At 38.7% G+C, this 14,923-nt stretch overlaps 1 protein-coding gene across 1 annotated transcript in view; it reads left to right on the top strand.

Moving 5' to 3' along the window:
• The window catches only part of LOC104063580 (contactin-6), an 87,889-nt gene that overhangs the window by 53,723 nt on the left and 19,243 nt on the right, over positions 1-14,923 (top strand). The window contains 1 exon segment of the mRNA XM_009565802.2: positions 8,979-9,106. Coding sequence (XP_009564097.2) covers positions 8,979-9,106 — 128 coding nt within the window.

Here is a 14,923-nt window from a genome sequence, read left to right as displayed (position 1 = left end):
GAAACCTCTCCACAGTGTCTGGACACCCTCCGCCCCACCATGCTGATGTCAGACCAGACGAGTAGCACAGGCAAATAGATGCTCTGCTTCTCTGTTGCTTAGTGACACAAACCACCCTGCTTTAAGCACCTGCTGTTTGCAGATGAAGGTAGTATAGACATTTGTATGCTGGTAGAAAGTTTCATATAAAACATTTTCTTATTCTATTCCAGCACTTACCATTCTATTCCCAGCTTTCCACAGCAATGTAGCTAGGTGGATAGCAATGAGATATTAATATTACTATTATTTTATTTTTAAGTCTGGTTTTTGAAGCCTGGATTAAGTGTATCTCCGTTTTTATCCTTCTTGCTTTTCTACCACGAGAAGCTTTGCATAGCTTTGATGATATGTATTAACCCTTCTATCTTATCAGTGTCTGAGTGCTTATAAAGAAGTTCATTTCCTATTTTAGTTTTTAAATAGAGCACTTGAAGTGTGGGCACCAGCAATCAGAGCAATTCCAGATATCTTAGACACCATCGTTTTAAGTCAACATGAATACAAATTAAACTTAGCTTTTGATGAAATTCTAATTTTGCTTAGGGAACCAATGGAATTGATTCGACATCTCCTAAATTTGATTAATCACTTCATTTCCATTCCTTGCTAACAACCTTTCCAACCTGGTGATTCTTGCTTCCTTCTGAATAATGTCATGAAATACAGGAGAAACATAAATCATTGCAATACTCACTGCAGAGTGAGTACACGCGAGCAGAAATATTTGGTGATCCAGGAAAATTAACGGTATTGGCACAAGAAAAGTTTTACACCAAAGAGATGGCAGAAAATGCCTCAGACTTACCTGAAATACCTTAAGACTTTCTTTGTGTTCTCCGTGTTTCCAGCTATTTCTGTCTTCTCCCCAAAGCTGAGGGTGAATGCAGGGGAGTGGAAAGCACATGAGTGAAAGAGAAGGAAGGGAAATACAAGGAGAAGGAAGAATGAGCACAGATGAGGGGAAGAAGCAGACAGTGTTTTATTTTTCTTCTTAATCTTATTTTGCTTTGTATTTTCCCTTTATTCTTCCCCTGTTATCTTTCCATTTGAAGTCAAACCACTGCAGAGTAATGAGAAGGCAGAAGGGGACCCCCATTGCTACTTGACCCAAAGAAACACTGACAAGCAGGAAACAGAGAATATTAGTGCAGCGGAAGACATGAGAAAAGGGCTTTTCCTTTCTTTTCTATCTCCTTAGAGAGTTTTATAACGGAACAAGCCAATAAAACTAATTTCATCATGTATTTCTGACTACTTAATGTGATAGTATTTAGCACATCAGATAGCATAAGCATCAAGTAAGCAAATGAGCCATATGTTCTCACGTATAAGAAAGAATGACAACCTCCGTGATGCTGTATTTATTACAATTTCCCTTCTGTATGACACCTCTCTAATACAATTTTAAATTGTTCCTACTCAGCTCCTGGGAGCCTTGTTACAGTGAGCCTTTCTGAGTGACTGTCCTACATACTGAGTTGTCCCAAGCAATCTGTCACTCTTCCATGTCATATGGAGTTGCAATAAACTAAACCCCACTGAATGTCAGTGTTGTACACTCTCTCCTTTTCAATTCGTGTTCTATCCCTGCTTCATGCACATATTCTTATTGATGTTCAGGATTTGATCCAAAGCCAGCTAATCTCATTGGAGTTTTTCCATTGACTTAAGCAGGCTTTGAATCAAGGTTCCTAATTAGGAGTTTGCACAAAATATAATGAGAGAATGCAACCTTCTGTGCTTCTCTTCTGGTCCAAGTTGTACTGCCATGTGCATCATTGCCATTGCACTCTGGTGTGTATTGCCATAGCATACAAAACTACTAGTATTGGATGAAAACCTTGGTATGAAAACACCAAATAAAAGAAAGCTCCTGATCCCAAAAGTTTTCAACCTGAGAAACATTAGAGATAACAGAAAGGTCAAGATATGTTGGGGAGGTTATGTAAAAAGAAGCAGTAAGACATTGATCAACATGACAGGCAAACGGACGGTTACCAGTCGTACTGTAGGCACAATGAACAGTCTTCTAGAGAGGAGTTTCTGTGGTCATTTTGAGTGTGAAGGGCTATGTGGGCAAAGGCACAGAAAAGTGTCTTTAGAATGTGGCTAGTGCTTGGCCAGCATGAAGAATTTGCAGGAGAATACTAATACCTCTAGTTTAGCCGTAAGTTTTAATTACAAAGAAATACTGCTATTTCATTGCTTCTTTTCTATGAGAACGGAATTTTTTTTTCAGTGAAAGGAAGATTCTGCTTAAGGGACACACACAAATAGTAGAGTATTACTCACACATTAAAAGGATGTAAAATGTATATACTATGTTTTCTTTTGGGTGAGGATGTAGGTCTAAGGCTTCAGTGAACCACTTGCAGTCCCTACCACTATCACACAAACTACGCTTAAATTCTATAGCCCTGTGAGGGTTGCTTCAGGGTTTCCTTCAAGCCAGCAAGAAAACAAAGAAGCTCCTCAGTGGAAGAAAATAATGATTTTTGTCCTTAATTTTTTACTGTCCCAGAAATTAGGACACCTGTCCTAGAAATTAGAAACCTGAGTTAGGAATTTTTAACTATTCATTCCAAAGGTCCTTCCCTGATTTGACTGTTAAAAGTTAATCAGTCCAATATCAGAACAAACCTACTGCGAGAGCATCTCCAATGCTGTGTATTTATTACGTGAGTGTGTGTAGACATGAATATGCTGTCCAGAGTTTCTGAAAGCAAGTCAGTACCATGCTGTGTACCTGGCGTTGGTTACTTGTTTTATATACAAAATAATTTAGAGTAAACAGCAGGGTTTATTGTGCTTTTATTTTTGAAATATGTTCTGGTAAGTAGATAGGGAAGAAGATTCTTGTAAGGGAATTCAACTCCCGTGCAGAGGGTAATTCAGGGCCTGCGTATTGTCTAAATTCTACTTAAGTCCCATATTAAGGGTTTTGTTTTGCAGATGGAGTGAATTTGGTTGTATGAACGGCTGTGTCTGAACTCCTAATAATACCTGAATCATAAAAATAATAATTTGATTGAATAGTAGTAGTGTAAGCATACCATCCTGTGCTGAAGGAACTTTTGTCTGAGGTACCAAAGTTATAGGGGTTTCGTAAAAACAGCAGAATTTGTTGGCAAATTAAAAAAAAATGGGAACCTTTTTCTTTGGCAATTTGGTTCATTTCGTACCTGGATTCTCACCACAGATTTTTGCAAAGTCTGCTAGCTAATCCTTTCCTTCTCATTGCTATTCTTTATCACTATGTTTTTTCTTTATAACTATATATGTTCACATTAATCAATGTATGGAAATAAAAGAACAGTGTTATAGTGTCGTCTTATATAATTGGTAATAGTATTCTTTTCTAAAGTATTTTAGTAAGACTATTCAGCTAGATTTTATACTTTTGTTTTGATCCAAACAGCTAACTAAGATTTTGAGTGTTTATTTTTTTTCCACTTAATTGTCAGTCAACTCTGCAGCTCATTTATATCAGCATAGAGATAAGGAAAATCTTCTTTTAAGCATAGTTTATTAAATGGCAATACCATTAGCATACAAATTACATTCAGAATAAGATAAACAGGTACAAAGATCATTAACATATAACACAGACAGTCAGATCTCAGATGGGACTCAGTGGGACCTTTTACAAAATACCAGAAATGTCATTAGCAGGTACAATTCATTCACTCGGTCAAACTTCACTCACATTTACATCTGCATAAATCAGTAGTAAATCTGGGTCACTTGAGAGCTGTGCTCATGTTTCTGACCCTCACTTACTGCCCCTTGCACGTTTTAATTCAGCCTCTCTCATGCTTCTCAGGCTTTGTAAAATTAGAAGTGTCAGTTATTGTCTCAATGTCTGCTACCATATCTGAAGACATTTATAAACAATATATCTTTTCATAGCCTATGAAAGCAAGAGTGCTTTTGCTCTTGAGCAGTAAAGTGAGACTGAGAAGCATGGTTTCAAATAGGATTTCTCAGATAATAAAAAATTACTTTGCCTCTGATTTCATCAGATCCAGCATACTCCCTTTTTATCTGCACAGTGCTGTGATGATGACTTCAATAACATTGTGAGGTGTCAGACACTTGATATTAGAGGCAGACAAGAGAAAAGAAGAAAGAATCTTTACATTAAGTATCAGAGTTACTTTATTTTGAAAGGCATTATTTTATGCCCTTGAAGAGATAGCTACCCTACTGGCAGTGCTGAAATCTGCAGAAGTAGGCTTGATTCACTCCCAGACTTACACTGTTGCAGCTCGACGAATTTTGATGGGGATTTCAAAGACATGTGCTGTATTGAATTAATGCAGTTCACATCCATGAATTAAAATCACACCTCTCTCTAAAACAGATTGGCTGAGCAGTACGACAGTACACAAAAACTACCTCTGCTGCACTTTAAAATCTAATGAGTTGACACCTCTTTCCTTTCTCTTATTTTATTTTTCTATCAGCCTTGTTAAATGCATATTATTCTTTCATGGTCTTAAGATCAAAGCAAATAGCCATCAACAATCTTTTGTTCACATGAGACAACACTTTCAGAGATGGTTTGTTTGGCCTGGTTAATTAAAAACTGTATCTATCATCCCTGCTTGATTTCTCAAGTTCTTTACTTAAAAAGTATGTGTGACAATTTTAATGAGCTCTTATTTCTTCCCAGTCTCATGTCTTCTGCAGAACTCTTCTTTTTGAACATTACATAGATTTGACTCCAGCAGATCTTCGTTAGGCTGTTTGTTTTCCCCTTCTGTGTGTAATTCTTATCTTGTATACTAATGGAGCCACTCAGAGAGGACAAGGACGTGGATCAATCAAATTGAATAAGTAGATTAGAAACAAACAAAAGGACATCACTTGTACTATGCTTAAGTAAACTGGGGGAAAAAAAATCACAAACTTTTGTGGGGCTAAAGATTTGCAGAGGCCCAAAGGGCTTTGTTCATGCAGATAGATTTTTATTCTATTTAGGAAAGCATTCTCTGTAGATCAGGGTCCTGGGTTACAGGACACTCGATGCTGGGAAGGGACTGTCGTACCTGCTGCTGCATGCTTACTCTGCCCTTGCCCTCTACCACGGGCATCCTGCAGGCAGAGAATTGGTTAGACATCTTCCTGAACTGGGTTTTAAGTCTTGTGGTCCCATAATCCACACAAAATGAACTCCATCCAAATTATTCATCTTTTTGCAGGGTAAGTTTCCAGGTTTCTTACTTATGGAATGATATTTCTGGCTATTTCTAATTAGCCCTTGTGTGCAGTAACTTTGTATGAGTTTATATAACTAGATTTTCATCTCTTCTGTTCCTCATGGCAACTTTGTTTAATTTACACAGAAGTAGCACCTATGCAATTCAGACAGGAACATGGGTGTTAGCATTATTCTGATAAGAATTTAAGCATTTTGTAAGTCAGAGATCTGAGTTTAGAGTTAGGCTTATGCTTAAGCAATCCCTTGCAGCAATACAGCTTTAAAACAGCTGTATCCCAAATAGCAAATTTCAATCTTCCTTCCCTGTTTTCCTGGCAGGCAAAATATTCCACTTGCATTATATTCGACAAGTTGAACTTTTGTCTTGTTGCAGTACTTGGAATTACCTAGTCTTCTGAGGCAAAAGCTAAGAATTATTATCTGTAGCCTTCATTCAGTCTAAAATGTTGTGAACGGTAAAGGTTTTCAGCAGGCCTTTCAGCAGGTGAGACAGATTCTCTTTAAATCATGTTAGAACTTGATCCAAAGCACATTAAAGGAAATATTCCCATTGCCTTCAGAATCACAGTTGCATTATTTGAAAGACAAATGGAAGAGGATAAAGTGCAGCCCCTGTGAACACACCCACCATGTAAAGTGGCTCTGAGGTAGTTTATGGCAAGTTTTTTGTTCGTGGCTGCTGGGTTGGTACTTTGCATTACTTTTTTTTCTTGCATTTCAAATGCATCACCTTGATTTTCTGCTGTGCTCTGCTTTCTCATTGGTCTCCTGACACGGGCCTTGGTACAATCAGAAACTGCTCACTTTTTTTTTTCTTTAATTCTTTAATTCCTTTCCCTGATAACTAATTGCTCTGAAGTCTGTTGTACTTCCAGATAAATTCTGTTGGAGTATTTTATTTACTGATAGCTCCCTAATTGTCTTTAGGTAGCATGACCTGTGTTTCAAACAACTCTGAAGTTTTTATTATCTCACAGCTTCTCTTTGGTAAGCTCCGTTTTGATCTATTCAAAGAGCCATTTCATCCTCAGCCTGCCCAGTTGCTGAAATGTTCTTTCAGAACAGCTTTTTCTTCAGAACAAATTTTACCTTGTCAGCTCTTGAGCGGGTGCAAACCGCTCTTAGTGGAGGAACCAGGAATCTGGGAATTATTCAGGTCTTAAAAAAGAACACAGGGAAAAAAAATTGAGGTAGACATTACCAAACTTGAGAGAAAAAGCCCTAGCAAGATATCCATAGAAAGCTTGTGTATTCAAGGATTCTCCATTTATTATTCTCTATTTTTACAAACCATTTTTCTTGTGTATCTACCTACATTAGAAGCATCTGGGGACTGGGATTGTCCTTTTTTGGCTCATGCCATCTACTCCAATTTGTACCTAGACCTTTTAGGTACAACTGCAGTAAAAATAACAGGGCATTAATATCTGACGGTGACACTACAATAACTTATTATAACTTATTATTCAGGTATCCAATTTATGAACATTTGCTGATTCACACTTGAATCTCTTTTGATACTGTTTGATGAAGCCACCATATGTTAGCTAAGCAGTCAATTGAATCAACTGTTTTATTATAAGCAGTTTCTAATGAGGGTGTTTTCGTGTGGCTGTTGAAAACTGATCCGCAGATATGCATCATTAATGGATGGAAAACTGCAGAGGCAGAAGTGAAATATTTGAAAATGTTTCTTATTTAAACCTGCCTATGTAATCAGGTGCGTCCCCATACTGAGAAGAAAAGGCACTTATGGTCTCATTTTGATGCACAATGTTGTTAAGCCAGCAGAAAGGCTCAGTTCTTTCATGCTTCTTCATCCTTCCTTATCTGAAAAATGTCATTTGGTTGATACATCTTTACATTGAAGAGTATAGTTTGTTGCTTCATAGTTTACTCCTCTCCAATTTAATATGGATAAATGATGGATTATTAAGCCCAAACTTATATTCTGATTGTACTATAAATTTCATGCAAATAACTGCTGCAGTACCTGGCGATTATTGCCAAGGTAACAAAGATTTTTTTCATTCAAGTCTAAATCCCCTCCACTGTCAGCTCCACATCCCGATGAGAGAGTGCAGGGACACCACCGCTTTTCTCAGCTGCTCAAGGGCAAATCTTTTGGCAGGGTAAGGTCAGATGAGAAGACACGAAACTGGGGGTATGTAAGTGAAAAAAAGCACCAGAAATCCAAGTCTAGTGCTTCTCTCCATCAACTGAGGATCTGGGAACGTGTAACAGGAAGCAGAACAAGGTCTAACATGTGTTACAGATATAGCTACAAGGTATGAATACCAGAGTGGAATGCAGCAAGACACTATGAAGTTTTTGTGTGTTTAATGGCTATGATATTGCTGCCAGCTTCAACTTCAGCTCTTGTTATTGTTCGTTTCCTTTAATAATTCATTACATCATCCAATCTTATGTTGTTAGTAATAAATATTAAATACCCAAGCTGTGATGCATGAATTAGATATTTTCTTTTTATGAAAGGATTCTTCTACGAGATTTAAATGTCAATTAAAAGAGGAATATGAAAGAATAATGCAGTGCTTCTGTGAGTGTTGGAATGAATGAAGCCTGGTTTCTTGTGGATTTGTGACACACAGCTGGATCTTGTCAGATGTAGGAAAGTGTGGTGTTTGAGTGCAGTTCTTCCCTGGTTAGGTACAGATTCTCTGATGCCTACTAAGGACTGTGCCCATACAGTGACTGCAGCAGCAACAAGAGTTGTACATAGAGACCCTGAGCCCATTTTCATGAAATTTTCAGGAACGTCACTGTCTTCCAAACTTGGGAAAGAAATGGTCAAGAGCTTTAACAACCAGATGGAAGAACAGGTCCAAAATTAACAAAAAAATACAAGATAATATTATTTGCTGTCCCAAAATTCATTACTTACTTTGAAATTATCTATGACAGATACATACTCTACATACTTCTGAAGAAAATCCCAAAATTCTGACGTGCTGTCCTTGTCTGTAAAAGCAAAAAGAAGGCAGTCATGCAGTGAAAGCCTACCTGAGGAAAACATATGTCGAACTCTGCACTGACTTACATCCTAAAGTATCTCATTGACATGATGAAGCATATGAACAAGCTTAGAAATTAATTTTGTCCGTAAAACCCAGGAGTGGTCCTGAAATTACTATTAAATGCAATTTACCCAACACTCTACAAACTGGTGTAAACAACATAGTGAATAATAAAGTGATTTGAGGGCCCTATGAGACAGCGATGTATTTCATTTGGCTCCTTGGTTTGTGAGATGGCATTTCAGCATCTCAGCTAGTCTGCTAATATCTTTTAATAATCCTGACAAAATTGCACAGGCAGCTGGGCTCAGGCACAGCATTAGTATGGCATAGAGACCTAGGATCAAAGAAAAAAAAGAGCTCCTTGTGGTTAAATATAGCACAATTACGTAACATGTTGGATCTTCCTTCTTTCTCTTGAGACTTCAAATTTTACAGCAAGAAAGTCAGCTAGTTAAGCTAATGGTCAACTCTAATGTGTCAATATAACATTCTGAATATAGAAATCAATAACAGAGGCAGAAATTTGTTGATATCTATTCAGCTTGCTGTAGAAGACAAAAAGTATAATGGAGGCATTTAAATAAGAAAAGTAGCACTGCTTTTCTATTACAGCTACAATAACATAAATCTTTTTGTTTTCATCTTCTTTGTTTGTTAATTTTTTCCCCCAGGGTCATCTTACAAGAGGATGGCAGTCTTAGGCTCTATAACATCACCAGATCAGATGCCGGGGTTTACACTTGCATAGCAACAAATCAGTTTGGAGTTGCCAGAAGTTCAGGGAACCTGATTGTAAAAGGTACTTTAGTATATTCTTTTGTGCTTTGTGAATAATAGAAAGTGCATGTTTTTTTCATTGGGAAGCCCAAGACTGTGCCAATCAGTGATAGTATTGTCAGGTTTTTACTTGCAGTTTAAAGTTAAAACTGAGCTCTCCACTGCCTGCAGCAAAGAAAACCTCATGACCGCACCACTCCAATGATCAATTTGTTTATCGGGGTGATCTCCCAAGATATCCACAGAAACAGGGAGTAACATTAATAACGATATTTGCACTGCAGTACTATTTATATATCACGGGTATGGGCTGCAGTGCTGCAGGCATTGGACAGCCAGAGCTGGAAACGCCACCGTGGCAGCGAGGAGGTGCGGTGTATCAACTCCGCAGTGTGCTTGGGTGAGTTTATTCAACTCCTTTACAATTTACATCTCATGTGAAACAGCAGAAGAGACTTTAAAGCTGTGGTGCCAAAAAGAATTAAAATGTTACGAAGTAAGCCGAAAATAAGGTTGGTTTGTTTTCTTCAGCATGGGCCAGATGTGTTGTGTAGTTTGCATTCCTGCAGATCTTGAAACCTACTCCTTCTGTGCATCCCAGCTTGGTGAATATCTCCAAATCAAATTAAAGCCAAGCAAAACCTTTTCTTTGGCCTTTTACATGACTAATTATTCTGAATAATGAAATGACCATGATCCACAGTCCTCCCACAGTCTAATTGCTACATTAATAATAAAAGAAGGGATCTATTAGGATATATTTTATGCTTTCAGAGTGTTTTGTTTCCCTGCATATTAATACTAAGGGACCTCATTTCACAGGACACCTCACCAGCTGAATGCATTTGATTTTTTTGCTTATGTTTTCTTATGTTTGATTTTTCCTTCAATTAAAAACACTTCAACAGTTAGCTACAGGGTAATGTAACTGAACAGATCTTTTTTTTCTGAAGAGAGGATGAGGAACATCCTCCTCTCACATTACCATTATTTTCTTCTCCCTAATTCCTATGAGCTCAAATATTAATTCTGTCCTTAAAAGGAAAGGAACACACCTCTTTGAGAGTCATCACTACAAACTTTTCCCATCAGGATCATTATTAGAAGCCACATCCTAAGTCCTCTAAGACAAAATGACTGACAGGACCTGATGAAATCTGCCATAGCGCAAGTACCAGTTTATGCGTGATGTTCCCCAAACTGTGCATGGATGTCAGCAAGGACTGGCCTGACTACACAGTGCAAATCATGCTTTCTTCTTTATTTCCTTTATTTTCCCACCTTGATTTTGAGTAAGACACTAAATGCAGGTAATTGTCTACCAGTCACATTTTGTAGCACTTGCATATAGAACAGAAATAACCTTTAGGACTGGAAAGACAAGTTTTCTTCTTCTATCCTTTCCCTTCCTCTGTCTTCACCGTACGCCCTCACTGTAGGGGGAAACAAGTTTCCCCCAGGCTGCTGCTTTCATTGCTTTCAGCTCTTCTCCAGCTGGAGTGGACTTGTACAGTACAAGTCATGGCTGAGCAAATCCAGAGACACAGCATTCACTACCCTTAGACGGGGATGATTTGACCCTGGGCCTCCTCTTCTTTACATGAGCGTAGTAACAACGAGACTGCAATCATTAGTGCAAAAGGTGGACAGCCCCCAGGTCACTGTTGTTTTGAGGAGTGCGCTGCTTGCTCGGGAAGGTGTGTACTCACAGAAAGAGACCTTTAGTGCAAGGTCCCACATGGGTGACAGTCCTTACTGTCAGCCGAAGCAGGCACAGCCAACAACCAGGCACGTGGCTCTGCTTAGCTTCCCCTGTTGATCCAGGCAATTTATTGAGCAGCCTGTGCTGCTTCTGGATGGACGTCTAGGTCCTTCCACTGAAAACACCTGCAAGTTCAACACCTAGTTCAGCTTTTCAGACCATTTTGGTGAGGCCAGGGGTTTTATTTGTTGATGTGATTATCTAGTTATAAGTGTATAAATAACTTCCCTAACAGCCATCCTGTGATTATCGATTTAAACATCCAGAAAATTATGTTACCAGGTAGGAGACATCATACTAAGTAGTCACATCTGCTGTTATTCTCCTTCCTTCCAAAGCTGTAGCTTTGCACCAGGGCTGAGCTTCTGGTGTAACTACACACTCTGGTTCTGATCTTAATCCAGCGATGCTCTGCAGGGGAGTGCCTTCCCTACAGTATTTTCCACCCGTCTTTGAATCACAGTTAAATACAGTGTAGAACAGATCAAAGCACATTATGTCCAAAGCAGTCTTCTGTTTCAGGTTATGCTGTGCTGAAGGATGGTCTGTCTCCATTAGTAAAAAGCATTTGTACACACTTACCACTTTGGTGGACTAGTCCAGATCTGGAGGACATGAAAAGAGATATTGTTTACATAGATTATATAGATTCCTATAAGCAGCATCTGATATGACTGTGCTCTGATTTTTGATCACTGACTGAAAAAAAAGAAGAAAATAAAAGAAGAAAAATGAAGCAAGGTTAGTATTTTTTTCTCTTTGCTGCTACATGATCTTTTCAATACAGACATGTACAGGCATTTGTATTTGTTGATTTTAAATGAGGAAAACAAATTAAAAAGTGAAATTTCTTAGATTATAGTAAGCGTATTTCTCAGTTTTGCAAAGCAGCTAACAATAATATCTGTATTTAGGCAAAGAGCACATTATTAAATATAGTTTGTAACTCTTCTTTCTTAATATTCTTGTTTTCGATGACTCCAGAATGGTTACCCTAGCCTGCAGGGCTGACCTCCTTCTTAAGTCATTACAGCTGGGAAAATCTTTATCATACCCATATTATGAAAGAGCAATTAGCATTGATGCAGTGCAATGTGTAATCTGAGATGATGTTACAGCATAGCTAGCAATGAATAAACCAAGGAGTTCACGTTTTAGGCAGCTCTGGCCTCATTAAGGTTATATACTATTTCACGTATCACATACATACATCCTAATGGAGCAATATGGAAAAATCACATTAAAACATGAAAAAAAAAATTTTGTTTGGCGTTTATGAAGTTTATTAAAACACTGAGTAACAACATGGTATAAAAATGATCTTGTTTGCAGGAACATTTGTTTTTGTTTCCCCTCTGGAGAAGTTTTGGCTGTTCAATTATAGGCCTCATTGCTTCAGCATTATTTTCAACTGAAATGTCAGAACTTGGAAAAGCATATCTAATGTGCAAATTAAGTTTATTGCTGCTCATTGAGTTGTTTATTCTTTGTGGGAGAAGTCTTTATTATACCTCCAGCATTCACAACATCTTATCTATTTTCTCCTCTGGAATGGGATTTGCCATATAATGCATGTCTGCAGTTGCTAAGCAAGATAGATAGATAATGCGAAACCAAGAGCTTTTAAGAAGCTTTTAAAAGTATTTTAGGTGGAAGTCTTTAAGACAACTCCATAAAAGAAGCAGAAAAAATCACACAAGTGAGCCACTCTACATCAGTGGGTGAGCAGGCTGAAACAGGAGATACAAGAGGGTAATAATATGATAATAAAATGGATTTTTTTGCTAACACTGCTAAAAAGACACAGCTAACACACAAACTCAGTATAACTCACAAAATGGAAGGTTTCAACATCTATTTGGTGGAGGAAAATAGGTTCATGCCAATAAGAAAATAGACTTATTTTAATACTAGCAGCATATTGCATTTTGAATTTGCTGTGTTATAACAAGAAATCTTTATGTTCTGATATTCCAAAATACTGGTTCACTAAGGAGTTCAATAGAATGTGGGGTTTTTTTCAAGTTAGATAAATGATCTCTGTAATTTCTATTCCATCTACTAACATCCTATAACAGGATTACAGCTGTTTTATTTCTGATTCTTCTGAATGTGTGACCAAATAATAACACAAGAAATTACATGACAGACCTAATGAGGCAACCATAACATTATTGGAACCTTCTGATGAAGAAAAGTTTCAAAAAATTCCCAGCCGGCTTCATTACAGACAGGTGGGCATAATGCTCCCTTCCTGTACAACAGAACACTGACATTGATGGAGGCTTAAAGATTTTACAAAAAAAAAAAAAATATCATTTTCTATCTATATTCTCTGGGTTTTAGAATGTAACTATTGAATCTTATTACAAATTCTATGCAATCCTTTTTCTATCAGCCTTGCTTAGTCTTACTTTGACCTTTCCATAGAAATAGAATTATTTTATTATAGTATTTTACTTATTTATAGAATGCTGTAGCTGCAGACAGTGCATTTCAAGAGAGTGAAAATGCACCGATCCTGGTGACCAACAATCCAACACAGCGAAGCAGGAGTTACAAAACGAGGAGTCATTAAGTCCTGTGGCAGAAGAGGTGATGTGGGTCTTCTAAACATGTGATGGGTTGATGCTGGCTGATCCAAAGCTGGTCTGTCACTTCCTCTCCTCAGCTGGGCAGGAGGGAGAAGATATAATGAGGGAGAGATCACTTGCCGGTTACCAGCATGGGCAAAACAGACTTGGCTTGGGGAAATTAATTTAATTTGCCAGTCAAATCAGAAAAGGATAATGAGAAATAAAAGTAAACCTCAAAAACACCTTCCCCTGGTCCACCAGGGACTTCCATGGGCTGCAGGGGAACAGCCCGCCTCACCATAGGGTGCACCACAGGCTGCAGGGGAATCTCCGCTCTGGCACCTGGAGCAGCCCCTCCTTCTTCACTGACCTTGAGGTCTGCAGAATTTTTTCTCTCGCATAGTCTCACTTCTCTCTTCTGCTGCAAATGCTGTTGCACATTCCCCCTCTTTCCCTCCCTTCTTAAATATGTTTCCCCAGAGGTGCTGACACCATCACTGATAGATTCATAGAATCATAGAATCACCAGGTTGGAAATGACCCATTGGATCATCGAGTCCAACCATTCCTAACACTCCCTTAAACAATGTCCCCAAGCACTTCATCCACCCATTCTTTAAACACCTCCAGGGAAGGCGACTCGACCACCTCCCTGGGCAGCCTGTTCCAGTGCCCGATAGATTCATCTCTGGCCAGTAGCAGGTCCATCTTGGAGCCAACTACCATTGGCTCTTTTGGACATAGGGGAAGCTTCTAGCAGCTTCTCACAGAAGCCACCTCTGTAGCTCCCCCACTACCAAAACCTTGCCATGCAAACCCAACACAGAAGGGTAGGTATTTTAAGGAGAAATCTGAAGGACGGGAAGTACTTCACTCATGGAAGATTCAGTAGTGCCACAAAGCTTAATTAATGCCGAATGAACTAAAGAAGAAAAGGTGAATTTCATCCCTGGTATAAATGCCTTTATATGGACTTTCAGCAGAAGACCCAGTTCAAAGGATATTTTCAGACTGTCATCACAGCAGTGCCAAACGGGTACATCCAAGTCAGCTTTAAGCAAGACAGATAAAATACCAGCAGCAGTTTGTACATGGCAGCAAGGAGCTCACCTTAGGCTTTGGAGTCTACCTGAGAACATTGGGAAGCTGATCTCTGTAGCCACAGTCAACTCATATCCAGATACTGAGCTTACCAATGAAAGGCTCAGGAAACGTGCTGTTGCTCATCTGATTGATTGAAACCGTACATGATCCGTGTTGAGGCCAGCGCTCTCTATTCTTAGGGACGTGTTACACTCTACAGGAGACGGGAGCTGTGGAGGTGACCCTCTGCAGTAATTTTAGTGGAACTGATTCCCACCTCCTTGTTCTCCCAGCTACACTGCACAGGCCAGACCCGAGGACTACAGGAGATGTGTGACAGCCTAGGTTGATTTGTCAGACCCTTCAATATCCTCTTGTAAATCAGGTGTAATCTTTTGCATCATTTATGAGAGAATAT

Source organism: Cuculus canorus, chromosome 11 (genome assembly GCF_017976375.1).
Source record: "Cuculus canorus isolate bCucCan1 chromosome 11, bCucCan1.pri, whole genome shotgun sequence".
NCBI lineage: Eukaryota > Metazoa > Chordata > Aves > Cuculiformes > Cuculidae > Cuculus > Cuculus canorus.
This window is presented reverse-complemented; position numbering and strand designations above follow the sequence as displayed.